At 37.0% G+C, this 17691-nt stretch overlaps 5 protein-coding genes across 9 annotated transcripts; 4 read left to right on the top strand and 1 right to left on the bottom strand.

Moving 5' to 3' along the window:
- The first annotated feature begins 224 nt into the window (after window positions 1-224).
- LOC114872177 (probable ATP-dependent RNA helicase kurz) lies at window positions 225-4990 on the top strand. The gene is made up of 15 exons (XM_029179104.2): window positions 225-427; window positions 484-663; window positions 732-1016; window positions 1074-1718; window positions 1789-2423; window positions 2492-2678; window positions 2737-2969; window positions 3033-3253; window positions 3313-3555; window positions 3631-3820; window positions 3898-4038; window positions 4108-4311; window positions 4379-4597; window positions 4671-4768; window positions 4834-4990. The coding sequence occupies exons 1-15, from the start codon at window positions 353-355 to the stop codon at window positions 4908-4910; spliced, it is 3633 nt and encodes a 1210-aa protein (XP_029034937.2). The 5' UTR covers window positions 225-352; the 3' UTR covers window positions 4911-4990.
- A 4-nt stretch (window positions 4991-4994) lies between these two features.
- On the bottom strand, window positions 4995-6533 carry LOC114872204 (thioredoxin-related transmembrane protein 2 homolog). Its single transcript, XM_029179184.2, has 5 exons — window positions 6384-6533; window positions 6136-6316; window positions 5877-6063; window positions 5606-5801; window positions 4995-5539 (listed from the first exon to the last, which is right to left on the bottom strand). Exons 1-5 carry the CDS (start codon window positions 6525-6527, stop codon window positions 5441-5443), a joined length of 807 nt encoding a protein of 268 aa, XP_029035017.1. The 5' UTR covers window positions 6528-6533; the 3' UTR covers window positions 4995-5440.
- Window positions 6534-6976: 443 nt separating this feature from the next.
- On the top strand, window positions 6977-9090 carry LOC114872214 (N(4)-(Beta-N-acetylglucosaminyl)-L-asparaginase). 3 transcript variants are annotated; one of them, XM_046289318.1, is made up of 6 exons: window positions 6977-7062; window positions 7457-7766; window positions 7834-7990; window positions 8070-8295; window positions 8362-8660; window positions 8742-9090. In XM_046289318.1, exons 2-6 carry the CDS (start codon window positions 7637-7639, stop codon window positions 9007-9009), a joined length of 1080 nt encoding a protein of 359 aa, XP_046145274.1. In that variant the 5' UTR covers window positions 6977-7062; window positions 7457-7636; the 3' UTR covers window positions 9010-9090. The 3 variants fall into 3 exon arrangements, with proteins under 3 accessions (XP_046145274.1, XP_029035038.2, XP_046145275.1); XM_029179205.2 differs by lacking the exon at window positions 6977-7062 and adding an exon at window positions 7067-7159; XM_046289319.1 differs by lacking the exon at window positions 6977-7062 and adding an exon at window positions 7193-7313.
- A 77-nt stretch (window positions 9091-9167) lies between these two features.
- Window positions 9168-11172, top strand: LOC123988618 (protein Red). The gene is made up of 3 exons (XM_046289315.1): window positions 9168-9275; window positions 9377-9888; window positions 9948-11172. Exons 2-3 carry the CDS (start codon window positions 9397-9399, stop codon window positions 11007-11009), a joined length of 1554 nt encoding a protein of 517 aa, XP_046145271.1. The 5' UTR covers window positions 9168-9275; window positions 9377-9396; the 3' UTR covers window positions 11010-11172.
- A 422-nt stretch (window positions 11173-11594) lies between these two features.
- LOC114872183 (cytosolic 10-formyltetrahydrofolate dehydrogenase) lies at window positions 11595-15988 on the top strand. 3 transcript variants are annotated; one of them, XM_046289313.1, is made up of 9 exons: window positions 11595-12000; window positions 12074-12129; window positions 12230-12296; window positions 12448-12589; window positions 12668-12902; window positions 13307-13986; window positions 14067-14481; window positions 14556-15214; window positions 15288-15988. In XM_046289313.1, the coding sequence occupies exons 4-9, from the start codon at window positions 12454-12456 to the stop codon at window positions 15863-15865; spliced, it is 2703 nt and encodes a 900-aa protein (XP_046145269.1). In that variant the 5' UTR covers window positions 11595-12000; window positions 12074-12129; window positions 12230-12296; window positions 12448-12453; the 3' UTR covers window positions 15866-15988. The 3 variants fall into 3 exon arrangements, with proteins under 3 accessions (XP_046145269.1, XP_046145270.1, XP_029034967.2); XM_046289314.1 differs by having other exon boundaries at window positions 12074-12146; XM_029179134.2 differs by lacking the exon at window positions 12074-12129.
- Window positions 15989-17691: the final 1703 nt, after the last annotated feature.

Raw genomic sequence — 17691 nt, 5'->3', positions numbered from 1 at the left:
AAAGCTAAAAATCGGAACACTGGCGCCACCTATACAAAAACGGCGGAAACTACTTGTCGACTAGTTTCCGCCGTTTTCGTATAGATGGCGCTGACTATCTGCCGACTTGTCGATAATTACCGGCTCATCAACAATTACCGACCGCAAGTGGCGCCATCTATACGAGGACGGCGGAAACTAATTGGTAAGTAGTTTCCGCCGTTTTCGTATAGATGGCGCGGCGATCGAAATGTAATCACAAAAATATGCAACAAAATATTAAATTTATAATTTGTATTGCATATACTGAATTATTTAAAAAGCAGCACGTGGCATCGTGATTTAAGACTATTACTCTGTGCTATTGATCAAAATGGGAAATAAAAAACTTAAGTGGAAATCAAGAAATGTCGCTCAAGTTGAAATTGATGACTCTCCAACAAGAAAGGTATACTGTTTTATAAACGTATGTAGTTTCATTATTTAATGTTATTTTTTATGTAGATTATCCTAGATATTAACTACCGTGAGGAGAATTATGATGCAAGTAACACATTAGCCCTTCCCAGTGAAAAAAGAAAGACAAAAAGTAAAGTTGAGAAAGTGTCTACAACTAGATTGTTGTCTAAGAAACGCAGGAAACAGTTGGAGAAAGTTGTAGAGAAAAAGAAAAAGAAATTGAATGTAAGTTATTCAATATACAAACTATGATTAGAAACAAATATTTTATCCTTTGTCTTGCTTGTAAACAGAGAGCTACACTTTTAGAAGAACTAGCAAAAGTTCAAGCACCCCAGGAAGAACTGAATCATTATGTATCTTTAACCAGCATTCAGACTAAAGGTTTAAAACGTCACTTTAGAGAAATAGAACTACCTACTAAAGAATATGAAGTTAATGCAAATGATGAAGATGAAAATGATGCTGTAGAAGTACCTGTAAATTCTATTAAAGGTGGTAAGAAAAAGAGACTGGCAATTTTAGAAGAACAAAGAAAGGAGGAAGCTGTCTCTGATCCAAATGTTGTTGGTTTTGATGTAAGTTAGCATAAAGAATGATACTAAAGTGGATCATTAACCAACTGTTTATTTTAGGAATTTACTGATAGTGATTCAGCACCTAATAACAGTGAATCAGAGGGTGATGATAATGAGGTGGACTGTGATAATAAACCAGAATCAAATGATACAGATGTTCAGCAAGATGAACAAGACAAGAATGTCCCCAAAGATACAACCTTTGTAGAAAATTCACAACATCAAACTGAAAATATAAAAAATGATAAAGAAAATCAATCTCCTGACAGTAAAAGTACAAAGAAGGATGAAAAAGTAAAAGTCTCTGTCACTGTAGAAAAGAAACCTGCTGTTTTTGTAACAGTACAAAGAAAGCCCGAAATTCAGGCAGCTAGGCTGAAGCTGCCAGTGGTAGCAGAGGAACAAGTTATTGTAGAGGCAATTAACGACAATCCTGTTGTAATAATTACCGGCGAAACAGGAAGTGGTAAAACGACTCAAGTACCACAGTTTCTCTATGAAGCTGGTTATGCTCAAGAGAAACTGATAGGAGTAACTGAACCTAGAAGAGTGGCCGCAATATCAATGAGCAAACGCATAGCAGAAGAAATGAATCTTACCGAGAAGGAGGTTTCATATTTAATTCGTTTTGAAGGAAACGTTACACCAGAGACAAAAATCAAGTTCATGACTGATGGTGTTTTACTGAAGGAAATCCAAAGTGTAAGTAATTATTTAATTAAAGTATCAATTTTGTGTACTGTTGGTAATATCAGGTTTTACAACGTTTCAGGACTTTTTGCTTACAAAGTATTCTGTAATTATCTTGGACGAAGCACATGAACGAAGCGTGTATACTGATATTTTAATAGGATTATTGTCACGAATTGTACCGCTGCGTAATAAAAGAAAAAATCCTCTAAAACTTGTAATAATGTCAGCCACGTTACGAGTTGAAGAACTTGTAGAAAATGTCAAATTATTTAAACAGAAACCACCAGTACTGTCTGTAGAATCAAGGCAGTTTCCTGTCACTATACATTTCAATAGAAGAACCAACACCAATTATGTCTCTGACGCCTTCAAGAAAGCGGTGAAGATACATACTCGTCTTCCCGATGGTGGAATTTTAATTTTTCTAACAGGACAGCGAGAAGTAAATTATGTTGTTAGAAAATTACGTAGAGCTTTTCCTATAAAAGATAAAAAAGAAACTAAAAAGAGACGTCATAAACTTGACAAGAATTCAGATTCTTTGGAGAAAGAAAAAGATAAAAGTTCTGCTGAAAAAGAGGAAAATGTAGATGGTTCAGAAGACAATAGTGACAATGATAATTTTGACGATGATTTCCGTAGTAAAGAAGCTATTCGTTATAACAAATTACGACAAAAGAAACAAATTCAGCTGCCAAATATTAGTCTTGACGAGTATGTAAACCTATTTCAAATATTTTGAAACAATATTGAATATAATTTAATGTAGCATTGTTTTTCAGTTACTCTGTGGTTCCTACGGATGATACTCATGAAGATTTACTCGAAGTGGACGATGAGGAAGAGGGACAATTGGACGAAGACGAAGACGAAGATGATGACGTTCTTGATTTAAACACTTTGAAGAATGCACAGCCCTTATGGGTTCTACCTTTGTATTCCATTTTGCCATCTCATGAACAAGCAAAGGTAACGAAAAGATTATTGTATTAGTAAATATGTATGAATAACTAAAAAATTGTATTAGGTGTTTGAACCACCGCCAGAAAACTATAGATTATGTGTAGTTGCTACAAATGTAGCAGAAACTTCCTTGACGATACCCGATGTAAAATATGTAATAGACTGTGGACGTTGTAAAACAAGATTGTATGATAGAGTAACTGGTGTGAGTACATACCAGGTTTGCTATACAAGCAAAGCATCAGCTAATCAACGCGCAGGAAGAGCTGGTAGAGTTGGACCTGGTCATTGCTACAGGTATTTATTTGTGTACACAATATTAAACAATACATAAACTATCTCAATAAACATTATTTTCAGGCTGTATTCTTCAGCAGTATTTAATGATCAATTTGAGCCATTCAGTCAATCAGAAATCCAAAGGAAACCCGTGGATGATTTGTTGTTACAAATGAAAGTGATGAATATTGATAAAGTTGTGAATTTTCCATTTCCCACTCCTCCAGATATTGTACAATTGAAGACTGCCGAGAAACGACTTCAAATTCTCGGTGCTTTGCAACGGCCTTCCAATAAAGAAGGTACAAACATCGACAATTATTTTTTATCATGAATTTAAATGATTTTCAATATTATTCAGGGTCTTACAGTGCCAAGATTACACCACTCGGTCAGAGCATTGCTGCATTCCCAGTTGCTCCCCGTTATGGGAAGATGTTAGCTCTTTCGCATCAACACAATCTTCTAGCGTACACGGTGTGCATGGTTGCTGCACTTTCTGTCCAGGAAGTTCTAATGGAAGCGTTTAATACAGATGGTGCTTCTAAAAAGTGGTTGCAAGTGAGGCGTTTTTGGGCTGGAGTAGGAAACAATTTACTTCTTGGTACTTTAAACACATATTTAAAAAATGTATTAATTGTATAACATCCGATAAATTAAATATCGATTTTGTATAAAGGTGATCCCATGGTTTTGATCAGAGCTGTGGGAGGTGCAGAGTATGCTGGAATTAAAGGAAAGCTGCTATCTTTCTGTGCAGAGTATGGCTTACGACATAAAGCAGTTGTGGAAATCAGAAAACTTAGACAACAACTGACGAATGAAATTAATTTAAATATTCCAAACTTAAATCTTACTATTGACCCAGAGTAGGTATTTTGTACAACATTTACATTATCTTCTAGGTGGAAAATGATGAATTGTATTATTGTAAATGTTAATTTAGAATGAAACCACCGCTTGACACAGAAGCCAAACTGCTTAGACAAATAGTTCTGGCTGGAATGGCTGATCAAGTTGCAAGAAAAGTAATGCCTGACGAAGTCAGTGAAGACCAAGACAAGAACAAATATAAATATGCTTACAAGTAGGATTCAGATTGCTTTTTAACCATTCTGTTTATTTTAAACATCAAAATTATATGTTTTTTGTTTAGAACTATGGACATGGAAGATCCAGCATTCATGCACTCATCGTGCGTGCTTAGAAGAACATGTCCTGAATGGGTAGTTTATCAAGAAGTATACGAAACGAATAAAATGTATATGCGTGGAGTTACAGCAATAGAACCTGAATGGTTACCTAAATTTGCCCCATCTTTATGTCGGCTTGGAGATCCTTTAACTGACCCACCTCCAAGGTTTGTAATGTACTTCTAACTTTTCAAGTTTATTGTTTATGTTACATATGTATGTGTGTTTAAATAGATATGATACAGAAACGGGAAAAGTCATGTGTAGTATAACAGGGACGTTTGGAAAAGCTGGTTGGAAATTGCCAGTAATGGATATGGAGCATCCATTATCTGTAGAAGGTGTCAAATGGTTTGCTTGCTTCCTTTTGGAGGGAAAAGTATGTCCTAAATTGAAACAGTTTGTTCCTTCGCTGTTATCATCACCGCAGAGCATCAATAAAGGATGGGCTAAGTGAGCTTTATAATATTATATATATAAATAAATCTGTTGAAAACTTGAAGGCTTAAATTATGTTAATCATTAGGTTGATACCGCGAACGCAGGAAATGACACAGCATTTGTTATCTCGTGGAATTATGTCGAGAGATAAGTTATTCGAAACTTGGAAGGACGACAGAAGTTGTAAGTATAAATATTTTTAGATATGGGTGTAAAATTAAAATAATGAAAAAAATGATTTCTTTCAGTTCTTCTGTCATCTTATCAGAAATGGCTACCGGAATCTATACACGGACATATTACAATTATTTGGCCACCTGTATAATAAACTATGTACATATGTACACACAATTGTATATATATATTTATATAATTAAATTTTATAATATACAAAAATTTAATAGAGTGATGCGTTTCAATAATTATTTATTTGATGAAAACTATTGCATATGAATTATATATATATATATCTCAACTAAAAGCTTGAAGTGATTTTAATAAGTGAATTGTTATGCGAATTTTTTATCGTGTAAATTTATAAATACACGTGACACTGGTGTGTCATTTGATATCAATGACATTGGTAACCATATCTATTATTCAATAAATTATCTTACTCTAGAGTAATATTTACTAATCGTTAACAAAACACAATGGTGCAGAAAATGCATGTAACGATTAAAAGTATAATGAAATATTTACATATTTTTATAGTTTGACGATAAATTAAAATTTGCGCGAGACACAGCTACACTAAATTTTCGTTCTACATAGTAGAAGTTATTTTCAATTGAGTTGCTGGCAGTGCTATGACATCGGATAAATTGTAATAAATGCCTAGAAACGATCATTACATTATTCAGCTTTTATCATTTTCTTCTCTTTCTTCTTAATTGGATTCTTTTTACAATCTTTGTAAACATTATTAAGGTCAAACGTTGCTTTTATGTTATCCTAAAAAACAATTTTCCTGTAATACATGTTATATAATTTAAACATACCAAGAACTGTATTACTTACTAATGAAAAAAGAAATTTAACTAATTTCCCTTTGTGATCCGCGTATGGACGTCTTTCTACTTCTTTACCTTCTTTAAAAAGAATCAAGGTAGGCAACTGTTTACTGGTACTAGCGTCGCTAATATGATACTTCACTCCTGCATCTGGATACCTTCCTATATCTACTTTTCCAAATTTTAAATTCTCTAATGCATACCTGCAAATATTTTTATACAACATTATATTTAATCAATGATTGATTACTTTAAATAAGAAATAAAATGCAACATACTCTGCAGAAAGCTCAGAGAATATTGGTGCAAAATTAACACAAGCTGGATTCCATGCTGTATAAAATGCAACCAGCCAAACAATTCTTGTATCACGGTATAATTCTTCTTGTAATCCTTGTGCACCACGTAAATATGTTACATTCTCTGGACCTTGGTATGTTGGTTCAGGGAACAACAAGCCACATACTACAATTATAAAATCATATAGAAATTAACTGGTGGTGTGGAGATCTATTGTGTTACCAATTAGATACCTACAAATAAATATAATAGCAAATATGATTCCCATACGAATATCTGCATAAAACCAAAGAATCAAATTAGCTATTTTGGTGTACACAAAGCTAGATGATAAATAGTTTATCATAGTGACACTTCCAGTTTTTCGTGTCCTTATCATAATGACTATCATGAGAAAAAATAAAATCTCTGTTTCCCTCTGAAATAAAAACAAATAATTTGTTAATGTTATACAACACATCTCTTATTATCTTTCAATTGCTTACCCCGTCAAGTTCACACTCTGCTTGTGCAAATACATAATGACAAACGATCGGTAAACGTTTTGAGACAATATATGAAACGCTGAGTAAAATATTTATCAAATAATAAGGCTTCAATAGAAGCCTCAAGTCTTTTTTAAAAGGCATTCTTAGGTTATGCACAATTATTCCAGTATAAATAGACAAATGACTTTTGATGGAATGATTTTACCTTAGCAGGTATTAAGTTAATAGAACAGTGTATCTTATTTAATTTACAGACACAGTTTGTTGTCTTATAACAAAAATAAATGACACTCTTTTACATTGATCATAAATTGATCGTTTCAACGAACCCTTTCATATTTATTCAATCTTCACCCCTGATCAAGATTTGTATATGATTAATTTTATATTAAATATTTCACAAAGCAATAACGAAATCGGTGTAAACAGGACAGAATATTTAAGAAATAAAATGTTTAATTAACGACAGAAATAATGCAGGTCTCTCATTGGTTGACAAATTATAGCAGATCAAAAAAGTGACATAATCCTAATCAAATATTTCTCCTCTTGTTTGATACTGTATTACAATGAACGAATTGTTTGCAAATATAAAATTAAATGAGTATGATTATTTGCAGCTTTTTAACAATGTCTGATAAAGGTTCATATAGCAAATAAACTGAAGCAACAGTCGGTAAATGCATTGTTGATAAAACTATTTTCATTTGATTAAATAGAATATATTCATTGGACCTTTGTTTTATTAAAGTTTTCTATATGTTAGATAAGTTGTAAGTATATAAATATTATATACAAATGTTATTTTATCATAATAATTAGTTCTATCAAAATGTTCAATCAATTCTTGCTATGTTACTGTTACTTTGATTAGAATATGTTCACTGAACCTTTTATCTTATTAAATTTTTCCATGAGCTAGATAAGGTATCTTTAGCATTATAGAGAACTGTGATTTATTATAATATTCAATTTCATCAAAATCTGTATATAATCAATGATATGCTATCAATTCATTACTTGAGGAAAATATGAATAAATTAATAATGAAAACTATTCTACTTTTCCAGCAATTCGCTGACATCTGCAAATTATCAGAAGTCCATTACCAAGATACACTATATTAAAACAATATTATAATTGTACACAATATGACATCAGAGATATATCCCCACTTTACTTATAAATAGGGATGGTCAGGCTTATAAGTCTTCAATACTGACCGATAGTCTTCAATTGAAATCCTAAACATGAAGTTTTTACTAGCAGTTTGTTTCCTTGCTCAAGTTTGCTTAATAACATCTCGGGAAGTTTCTGCTTCCAACAGCAGCATTCCTTTAGTTGTTATTACATGGAATTATCAAGTTGCTACTGAAAAAGGTAAATCTTTATAACTGTTTTCTTCTTACAAAAGTAATGTTATATTCATACAATTATTTGTTTTCAGCATGGGATGTTCTATACAATCAAAAGAGGAGTGCTTTGGATGCTATAGAAGAAAGTTGTACTTACTGTGAAGATAATAGATGTAGAAAAACTGTAGGATTTGGAGGTAGTCCAGATGAAAGTGGAGAAACTACATTGGATGCTTTAATCATGGATGGGTACAGCTATTATTTACTTGTAGATACACTTATTTCATAGCTAAGGACCATCTTCATGAATCTATTTATTTCATAATAGGGTCACAATGGACGTCGGTGGAGTGGGCCTCCTAAGAAATATTAAAGGTGCAGCTTCTGTTGCACGTAAAGTTCTGGAGCACACCAAGCATTCCTTGCTTGGTGGAGAGTTGGCTACAAAGTTTGCTGTAGAAATGGGCTTCAAACAAGAGTCCTTACAAACCGAAGAATCGAAGAAAATGTGGCTAGACTGGAAAGCTAATAACTGCCAGCCCAACTTCTGGAAGGTAAAGAACATCTCTAAATCTAATTACTAATTCTGATCATGTCGATATAACTTCTTATATTTGCAGAATGTAGTTCCAGACCCAAGCAAGAATTGTGGCCCATATCGTGCTGTAAGTTCCATGGACTTCAAAATGGAAGAACACCAGTCCTATGTAGATGAAGAAAATCATGACACCATTGGAGTTGTAGCGATAGATTCAAAGGGTCATATAGCGGCTGGTACATCGACAAATGGTGCCAAAAACAAAATTGCTGGTCGTATCGGAGATTCTCCGATTCCAGGTGCAGGTGCATACGCTGATCAACAAGTTGGCGCAGCTGCTGGTACCGGTGATGGCGACATCATGATGCGCTTCTTACCTAGGTAAAAAGAAATTTAGTTTATTAATATACATTCTATGTTATACAATTTTCTTGATTTTTTATACGAAGGATGTCATTTCAGCTTTTTGGCTGTGGAAGAGATGCGTCGTGGTGCTAGTCCCAAGGAAGCTGCAACAACAGCAATTAAAAGAATTGCTGAACATTATCCAACATTTACTGGTGCAGTAATAGCTATAAATAAAAACGGAGACTATGGAGCTGCATGTAACAGTCTTACTCGTTTTGAATACTATGTTGCTAATCCTACATTAAATAAGGCAACAATGCTTTATGCAAATTGTATAGATGCTGAGAATCAGTATCAAGTTGTTAATGCTAGAAACAATTAATCAATCTTTTGTAATTCTGTCATTTATGTTTTTAATGTGATATGTATAATTATGTTAATAAAATAAAAGTTGGCAAATCTACTTTACCAAAAACAACTTCATTATCATTTGCGTTTAAATGGTTTATCCCTTGTGCCTAGATGGCAGGGTGATCATTGCTTGTGTCGATGGCGGTGACGTTTAGGAGCAATCATAATTTTATCAAATAATTAATCAACAAATATTACTTTCCTATTGTTAAGTATAACTATTTATCAATATTAAATGTAAGTTCTATCTACACTTGACTTTCAGATTTAATAATACTTTCTATTGTGTATTTCTGTCAGAGTTTTGTTCATGTTAACTAATTAACCTTACTCTCTAGAGATCTAAACACAAGCAAAAATGCCAGAAACGACGGAGGAGGACTTGGGAATGTCCGTTCGTTTAACGAACGATGATTTCCGAAAACTGTTAATGACACCAAGAGCATCGGTTCCATCTGCTACCCCAGCTTCTGTACCTGGTACCGTTAGAGATGCTAGTGCAAAAACAGCACAGACACCAAACATCAGTGGTGGCAGTAGAGCAGAGCTCAGAAGGAAAAAGAAAAGTTTTTATGCTAAATTGAAGAAACAAGAAGAGGATAAGATGGCAGAATTAGCAGAGAAATACAGGGACAGAGCAAGAGAACGTAGGGATGGTACAAATCAAGATTATCAGGCAGAAGATCCAATGAACAGTGCCAGTGCATACCGTGCTGTGGCACCTGATTTGAAATCTGGAATGGATGCTGCTGAACGCAGAAGACAAATGATTCAACAGTCAAAATTCTTGGGTGGTGATATGGAACATACTCATTTGGTGAAAGGGTTGGATTATGCTCTTCTTCAGAAGGTAAAAATTTACCATGTCAAATGACCTTAACACTGTCTGACTAAGATTCTGCTTTATAGGTAAGAAGCGAAATAGAGGCAAAGGAACATGAACAGGAACAAGAGATGGAGAAATTGGTAAAACCAAAGGATAAAGTAAAAGAAAAGAAGGAGGGAGAAAAGAAGGATGATGAAATGCAGTTCAAAACCAAAATAGGACGTAACGTTTACAGAACTATCATGACCATGAAGTCGAAACAAATTGAAAGAAACGAATTATTTACACCAGGTCGTATGGCTTACGTGATAGAGTTGGATGACGAGAACACAGACGTAGATATACCGACCACTTTGATCAGAAGTAAAGCTGACGTACCAACAACGGATAATACTCCTACCTTAACAACCAACGATATTGTAATAAACAAATTAGCACAAATCTTATCATATTTACGACAAGGCAATCGTCATGGGAAGAAAGGAAAGAAGAATAAGGATGGACGATCCAGACCCGACGATATGAACGATATGGATATCGCTCCTAGACCTCAAGATGAAAGCATTTACGGTGATATTGGGGATTACGTTCCTACAATTGGCAAAAAGGATACGATTCAATCTAGAGAGAAGAAGAAGGGTTCTTACTTTGATAAATCAGAGAATGCTCTAGACACAGATGACAAAGCAAACACTCCCCAATTACCAAGTATAACACCGTCTAATACAGAAAATAACGCTCCTAAAAAAGGAGCGCTTCTTAATAAATTAGCAGCAGAGCCAGAAGGCTATGCAGAATGTTACCCGGGTCTGGATGAAATGCAGGATGCAATAGATGATTCAGACGACGAAGTTGATTATACCAAGATGGATCTTGGTAACAAGAAAGGTCCCATTGGAAGATGGGATTTCGACACTCCAGAGGAGTATAGCGAATATATGAACAATAAAGAAGCACTGCCGAAAGCAGCATTCCAGTATGGAGTGAAAATGGCTGATGGAAGAAGAACGAGAAAGTATAATAAGGAAAAGAATGAAAAAGCAGAGTTGGACAGAGAATGGCAGAAGATTCAGAACATTATGAATAAGAGGAAACCCACAACAGTGTTAGATGGAGGATCAGAATTCAAAGTACCTAGATATTAAAGAATCCAATCGCTTGTGTAATATCTATTCACTATAGATTTTATGTTAATTAAATAATATGTAAATTGTATATGTTGTAGTATATAATATAATTGATTTGTTTGTTCATCGCTGCACGTATAAAATGATGGATGCAATAAAAGATGGTATGTTATTTTTAAAATAACGAGTTTCTTAATATCGATCCTTCTGAAATTGCGTTGTTAAACGCAACTTTCAACGTAATTAAAGTCTTATATAAATTACTTATTTGTCTCGGTCAAAGATCTGTACATCCGTGACCTAAAAGTGACTAAAACCGGTACTAGACTGGATGGGTAAACAGCTTATCAATGACCTCTGACCAATCGATAAGAGGAATTTTTGATTAAAACCTGCTAATACTAGTCAGAACTTAAACCAATGATAAACGATCCAGAAAAACTGATGACTTTGCATATAAGTTCATATCATAATTACATAAGTAAATAATTATAATTAAATATTCTTTAGCATTGAAAAAAAAGAGATTAATTATATCACCTCCTTTAACTAGATACTAACAACAAAGTTATCTAAATAATCATTTATCAAGCAATCTTGAAATTATTAAAGTCTACTCTGCAACAATTTTACTTCCTGTAAATTTTTTTTGCAAACCAAGCAAATGATTGCCACCGTGTGGGGGAATACCGCGAAATCTTGCATGTACAATTTCAAAAAAAAATCCAAGATAAGGAAGAAGAGCGTGGCACGTCATAGAGAATCGCCACGGGATCTCCTCAAAGTTCTTGACCCTCATGGCTGATACGCTCTAGCTTATATAAACGTACGTTTCAGCTGGTGGTAGTCAATAGCTGCAAGTGATTCGCGGGTCAGTAGCCTAGCAAACGTCAAGTGAAGTTGTAGTAAAGTGAATGCACCAGAGGAGAGCCGAAAGAGTAAACGTTGCATAGACTAGATGCTATTTCTAAGGAACTTTCTCTCTTTGCGAACCTACGTCGTGAATACCGTAAGACATCCTACCACTGACATTTCTTATTTGTAAATACAATTACTGTTTACACCCTGTCCTGACATTCCAGCTGTACAAACAAATATTGCGCTGGCAAGTGAACGACAGTTGGGAATAGGAAAAGCGGTAGAAAACTAACGCTTGTATTACTCAATAGTAGCCACGTTTTTGCAGCCACTTTCTCATGCACAAGCTTCCTTATCTCGTATTTTTCTTTTCTTTACAGTTCGCTTAAAAAAAAGCACAGTGAAAGTTAGCTGAGACAGAATCGTGTTAACACGTTACACAAATAGGTACGTATCAGGTGCACATTACCGACTAACACTGAGCACGCTTCTTTAAATTAATGTAAGGGGGTCTCAGATATTTCACTGTACTTCATTAACAGTACAGATAATATTATTAATAAATATTGGAAGGATTCAAACGATTTGAAATCTCTAGACGGCGATGGCGCAACTGAAAGTAGCTATAATCGGTCAGAGCCCGTTCGCGGCTGAAGTTTACAAACTATTGAAGCAAAGTGGACATCAGATCACAGGAGTCTTCACTATCCCTGATAAAGGGAACCGGGAGGATCCTTTAGGTAATCAGGAAGTCCGATAGTAACGATTTTTCTTCATTTCTTGATATTTAAATAAATACTATTGTATCCTGAATGCAGCCGCCACAGCAAAAGCTGACAATACCCCTGTGTTCAAAATCAAATCCTGGAGGAGCAAGGGTGTAACGTTACCAGAAGTATTGGAACTGTATAAACGGATAGAGGTCGACTTGAACGTCCTTCCATTCTGCAGTCAATTTATTCCCATGGAGGTGATCAATCACCCTCGTCATCGCAGCATATGCTACCATCCGTCTCTGCTACCCAGGCATCGTGGCGCGAGTGCCATAAACTGGTTAGTAGGCCTGCAATCAACATAATAACGCGTTACGTGGCTGCAATCGTATAACGTAATAAAGGAGACCGTTCACTGTGAAATATTCTGTACGCTTATCTCCCGATGGAGGGGGTGCAAGTAGACACTCTGTTAGGTCAAATCAAAGGCACCACGCGTATTATGGAAACCGGTTCGGTTCAGTTTTCGTGGCTGACATTATCTCTATACATAATGCGTGTTTGTTCGCTGCTTTCACGTTCAATAAATGTAACGATAAGCTGACTGATAAGCACCGTGACAAGACGTTTATGAAACGACATTTCACGAGACCGTTTCTTTTCTGAACTGACCAATTCTCTTGTCAGACGCTGTCATCGATCAATTGAATGAAATTTTTAAAAATAAATATTCCAATTCCTCAGGACTCTCATCGAAGGAGACAACACTGCAGGGTTCTCAATCTTCTGGGCTGACGATGGCCTCGACACTGGGCCAATCTTGTTGCAGAAATCTTGCAAAGTCGAACCCAAAGACACTGTAGATACGTTGTACAATAATTTCCTCTATCCTGAAGGGATCAAAGCCTTGGGGGAGGCTGTAGACCTAGTGGCCAAAGGCACTGCGCCGATAATTCCTCAACCGGAGGAAGGAGCTAGCTACGACCCCATGTTAAATAAGAAGGAGCTTCAAAAAATTAATTGGTCCAAGCCTGCCAAGCAGATCCATAACTTCATCCGTGGCATGGACAGCACTCCAGGAGCCTGGACTACCATCAACGACGAGGAAGTCCGTCTATTTGGGTCTAGCTTATGGAACAGCGACCAGATTCCTGCCCATGAGATTCAGGTGAACGTGGAGGACAGGGTGGGCATCATTCACGAAGGCGGATTACTGATCAATGCCGTCGATGACCGATTTGTCAACGTGGAGAGGATAAAAATTGGAACAAGAACCATTCCTGCTAGCAAATATGGTCAGAAGAGCGAGGATACTGTGATCCAGTTCACGGAGGAAGAGCTGGCCACCGTGGATACCGTTAGGAACATCTGGGCTGGCATCTTGAACATGGATGTCGAAAATGACACAGACTTCTTCGCGTGTGGTACGTAGAGAAGCCCGCGTCAGTTCGTGGAAAAGGTAACCATTCGTTTGGAATTCTGAAACATGAACTTTTCGTTACAGGGGCTGGAAGCATGGACGTCGTCAGACTGGTCGAGGAAGTGAAAGACAACCTGGGAGTTACGTTACAAAACATAGACGTTTTCATGAATCCGGTGTTCCAGCAATTCATCACCACAGTGGTCCTAGCAGCGAGGGGTATCTCTGCCTCCAAGGAGATCAAATACGATGCTGTAGAGTTACAGGCAAACAACATGACTTTGAAGTTCCCCAAGCAGTTGTTCATCGATGGAGAGTTTGTGAATGGTCATGGAAAGCCGATAGACACCATCAACCCTCACGATGAAAGCGTCATCTGTCCGGTAGAGTGTGGTTCCATGGAGGATGTGGAGAGGGCTGTGAAGGCTGCCAAGAAGGCCTTCGAAGAGGGTGAATGGAGCAAGATCAGCGCCAGGGAGCGTGGTTCTCTTCTCTTCAAGTAAATATATTACCTTGTAAATAGTCTACCAAAGATCAATAGTCTTCATAAATTGATTTTAAATGTATTTGTAGGCTAGCAGACTTGATGGAGCAGCACAAGGAAGAACTAGCCACAATAGAGAGCTTGGACTCCGGTGCTGTGTACACTTTAGCCTTGAAGACCCACATAGGGATGTCTATAGAGACCTGGAGGTACTTTGCTGGTTGGTGCGACAAGATCCAAGGCTCCACCATACCCATATCCCATGCCAGGCCAAATCGTAATCTATCTTTCACAAGAAAGGAACCTATTGGTGTTTGTGGCTTGGTCACACCCTGGAACTACCCCCTGATGATGCTCTCCTGGAAAATGGCAGCTTGTTTAGCAGCAGGCAACACCGTGGTGATGAAACCTGCTCAAGCCTCGCCTTTAACAGCCTTGAAATTCGCAGAGCTGACTGCACTGGCTGGTTTCCCTCCTGGAGTGATAAACATTGTACCAGGAAATGGTGCTGGGACCGGAAACGCCATCTGCGAGCATCCGTTGATCAGGAAACTAGGATTCACAGGCTCCACGCAAATTGGTCAATCCATAATGAAATCCTGTGCAAACAGTAACTTGAAGAAGGTCACTCTGGAGCTCGGTGGTAAAAGTCCTTTGGTTATATTCGAGGATGCTGATGTCCAGCATGCTGTTAAGGTTGGAATGAGCAGCGTGTTTTTCAACAAGGGTGAAAACTGCATTGCTGCTGGTAAGTGAACAAACGATAAGTAATTCAACGCTACAAGTTTCTTTATCTACAATAAAATTGTCTTCTGAAACAGGTCGACTATTTGTGGAGGAGTCTATACACGATGAATTCGTGAGGAGGATAGTGGAAGAGACAAAGAAGATCTCCATAGGGAACCCACTGGACAGAAGAACAGCACATGGTCCACAGAATCACAAGGCTCATCTGAACAAGCTTCTGGACTTTGTACATCGTGGCGTAAAAGAAGGAGCGAAATTAGTCTACGGTGGCAAGAGGCTGGATCGTCCTGGATGGTACTTTGAACCGACGATATTCACAGACGTCAAAGACGACATGTACATAGCAAAAGAGGAATCCTTTGGTCCTGTGATGGTCATCTCAAAGTTCAACTCGAAGAACATGGACGAAGTGATAGCCAGGGCTAATAACACAGAGTATGGTCTAGCTTCCGGTGTGCTGACCAAGGACATCAGCAGAGCGTTGAGATTTGCAGAGAAAATAGAAGCTGGCACAGTGTTCATCAATACTTACAACAAGACGGACGTTGCTGCACCGTTTGGCGGCTTCAAGATGTCCGGCTTCGGCAAGGATCTGGGTCAAGAGGCTCTGAACGAGTACCTGAAGACGAAAACCGTCACTATAGAATACTAGAAGATACAATTCGGCTAACATAAAAATCTTGTACTCGCCTCATCTATATTCATTGTTCATGTATTGCACGTGTGTTTGTAAATCATTCTATTTATACGAATAAATTTTTCAATTACTTTTTAATTGCCCTTTGTATATTCTAACTTGAAGAATATTTCAAAAATGCAGACAATGGTTATCCTTTAGGACAGCGTAGACCAGAGCAAAATCTTGCTCCCACGCATATGAGCTACATACATAAACAGTTTTTATACGGAGAGCCAGCCCCCGTAGGCCTCTTTCGAAACTCCAGATGCTTCAACGTGCTTTTTTTATTCGAAGAGACAAGTGTGCTCCGGTTCTGTGGATAGACGGCCGTTACGCTATTCAGCTTTCCCTCCAAGACTTCTCTTTCTATCTGCTCATCCATTTTCCTACCTTATACTCTTCAGGAGGTCTCAACAAACAAAATGTAAATTTTAGAATAAATAATTTACCCAAATTTTTGTAATATGGTATAAAATTATTCCAAGCATTACTATTAGTTGCAAAACACTTACATATGATATAATGTACAAGGCTACCAAAGTATGAAGCACATTACAGACAACTAAATCATTCAAGTAACCGACCCTCTAATTATCTTAAACGTTGTGCATTCGACATAGGGTCGGGCCAGAGCAAACACAGCACGCGAAACGTTAACCAAAAGACAAACGGAAAGAAGCTTCCCTCAGACCTGATCGAGCCACGTGTTGCGTGTAAGTACTTACCTGGGGGCCCGTAACATCCTCCATAAAAGCTTCTCTACACATGTACAGTAGATGTGGGTATGGTCAACAACTCCAAGGGTGAGAACAGCTGTTCCCATAAACATCTCCCTTTTCTTTCTTCCGTTACGGCAGTCCCACACAAGAAACACCCTTGGTAGCCTCGTTTCGTTTCAAAGAATAGACTTCGCTCATGAATTTATAGTAGTAAAATAAGAAATCGAACGACGATGAAAATTGAACAAATAAAACTTCTGAAGATGGAAGAAAAGATTTCTTCTTTTTTGTTCCAGTCACGAACGACTTTTCAACGCGTTGAATGGGGGAACGAAAGGTTTCGTTGAAGTTTCAGGGATCGAGGGATTTTGAGTTAATTCGACGATGACTCGACTACGGTTCCTCCGCTTGGCATTATTCATCGTGGACAGGAAATGCAAATTTTTCCGTGGCCCCTTGGCACAGGACAGTGCCCTCTGACCCTTTCCCAGTCCCCGTTGCTTCCTCCTCCCTTCTATCGTTTTATTTATCTTGCTTTCTTCCTCCTGTGTTACCATATACTTCTTTTTACTTTTTTGGAGCAGATACAAGATCTTCCATGGATAAGATCAGAGGATAGATCTCTTAAGTGGGCGATAAAGTGCTCTATTAGCCTTCAGTGAAATTGAAATTCCGATGGAATTGCTGTTGTTTGTTGACCAACACTGAAATTAGATTCAAATTGTATTCATTTATGATAATTTGTGATTTCTTACATTCACATAATTTTCAAATACTTCTCTTTGTATATCTTTTCAATTATATTAAGCTTTCAAAACTATATACTTTTTCAGTTAAGTTAAAATAAATTTGTGTGCTTGTTTGTGGATGAAGGTAAACTACAATTGTGGAAAATTCAAATGGTCACACTTCAATTTGTGATCCATTTACCGCATACACATACAGATTAGCCACATCCCATATCAATGTGTCATGGGTCCCCTTTTTACGGAGGAACGCACCACGTGTTTCTCTCTTTCTCTGAGAATCCTCCCTTCTCCGACTCTTCCGCAAATCAAGTTCAGTGTATCAGTTGCCCTC

Source organism: Osmia bicornis, chromosome 16 (assembly GCF_907164935.1).
Source record: "Osmia bicornis bicornis chromosome 16, iOsmBic2.1, whole genome shotgun sequence".
NCBI classification, from domain to species: Eukaryota; Metazoa; Arthropoda; class Insecta; order Hymenoptera; family Megachilidae; genus Osmia; species Osmia bicornis.
This window is presented reverse-complemented; position numbering and strand designations above follow the sequence as displayed.

Coding starts and splice junctions, on each gene's coding strand:
- LOC114872177 (XM_029179104.2), top strand. CDS start 353: ATGGGAAATAAAAAACTTAAGTGGAAATCAAGAAATGTCGCTCAAGTT. Junction 1,017..1,073: donor CAAATGTTGTTGGTTTTGAT/GTAAGTTAGCAT, acceptor TGTTTATTTTAG/GAATTTACTGATAGTGATTC. Junction 2,424..2,491: donor CCAAATATTAGTCTTGACGA/GTATGTAAACCT, acceptor ATTGTTTTTCAG/TTACTCTGTGGTTCCTACGG.
- LOC114872204 (XM_029179184.2), bottom strand. CDS start 6,527: ATGCCTTTTAAAAAAGACTTGAGGCTTCTATTGAAGCCTTATTATTTG. Junction 5,802..5,876: donor TTCTCTGAGCTTTCTGCAGA/GTATGTTGCATT, acceptor AAATATTTGCAG/GTATGCATTAGAGAATTTAA. Junction 5,540..5,605: donor TTAAATTTCTTTTTTCATTA/GTAAGTAATACA, acceptor ATTGTTTTTTAG/GATAACATAAAAGCAACGTT.
- LOC114872214 (XM_046289318.1), top strand. CDS start 7,637: ATGAAGTTTTTACTAGCAGTTTGTTTCCTTGCTCAAGTTTGCTTAATA. Junction 7,991..8,069: donor GATGCTTTAATCATGGATGG/GTACAGCTATTA, acceptor ATTTCATAATAG/GGTCACAATGGACGTCGGTG. Junction 8,661..8,741: donor ATGATGCGCTTCTTACCTAG/GTAAAAAGAAAT, acceptor ATGTCATTTCAG/CTTTTTGGCTGTGGAAGAGA.
- LOC123988618 (XM_046289315.1), top strand. CDS start 9,397: ATGCCAGAAACGACGGAGGAGGACTTGGGAATGTCCGTTCGTTTAACG. Junction 9,889..9,947: donor ATTATGCTCTTCTTCAGAAG/GTAAAAATTTAC, acceptor TCTGCTTTATAG/GTAAGAAGCGAAATAGAGGC.
- LOC114872183 (XM_029179134.2), top strand. CDS start 12,454: ATGGCGCAACTGAAAGTAGCTATAATCGGTCAGAGCCCGTTCGCGGCT. Junction 12,590..12,667: donor GAACCGGGAGGATCCTTTAG/GTAATCAGGAAG, acceptor TCCTGAATGCAG/CCGCCACAGCAAAAGCTGAC. Junction 12,903..13,306: donor GGCGCGAGTGCCATAAACTG/GTTAGTAGGCCT, acceptor CCAATTCCTCAG/GACTCTCATCGAAGGAGACA.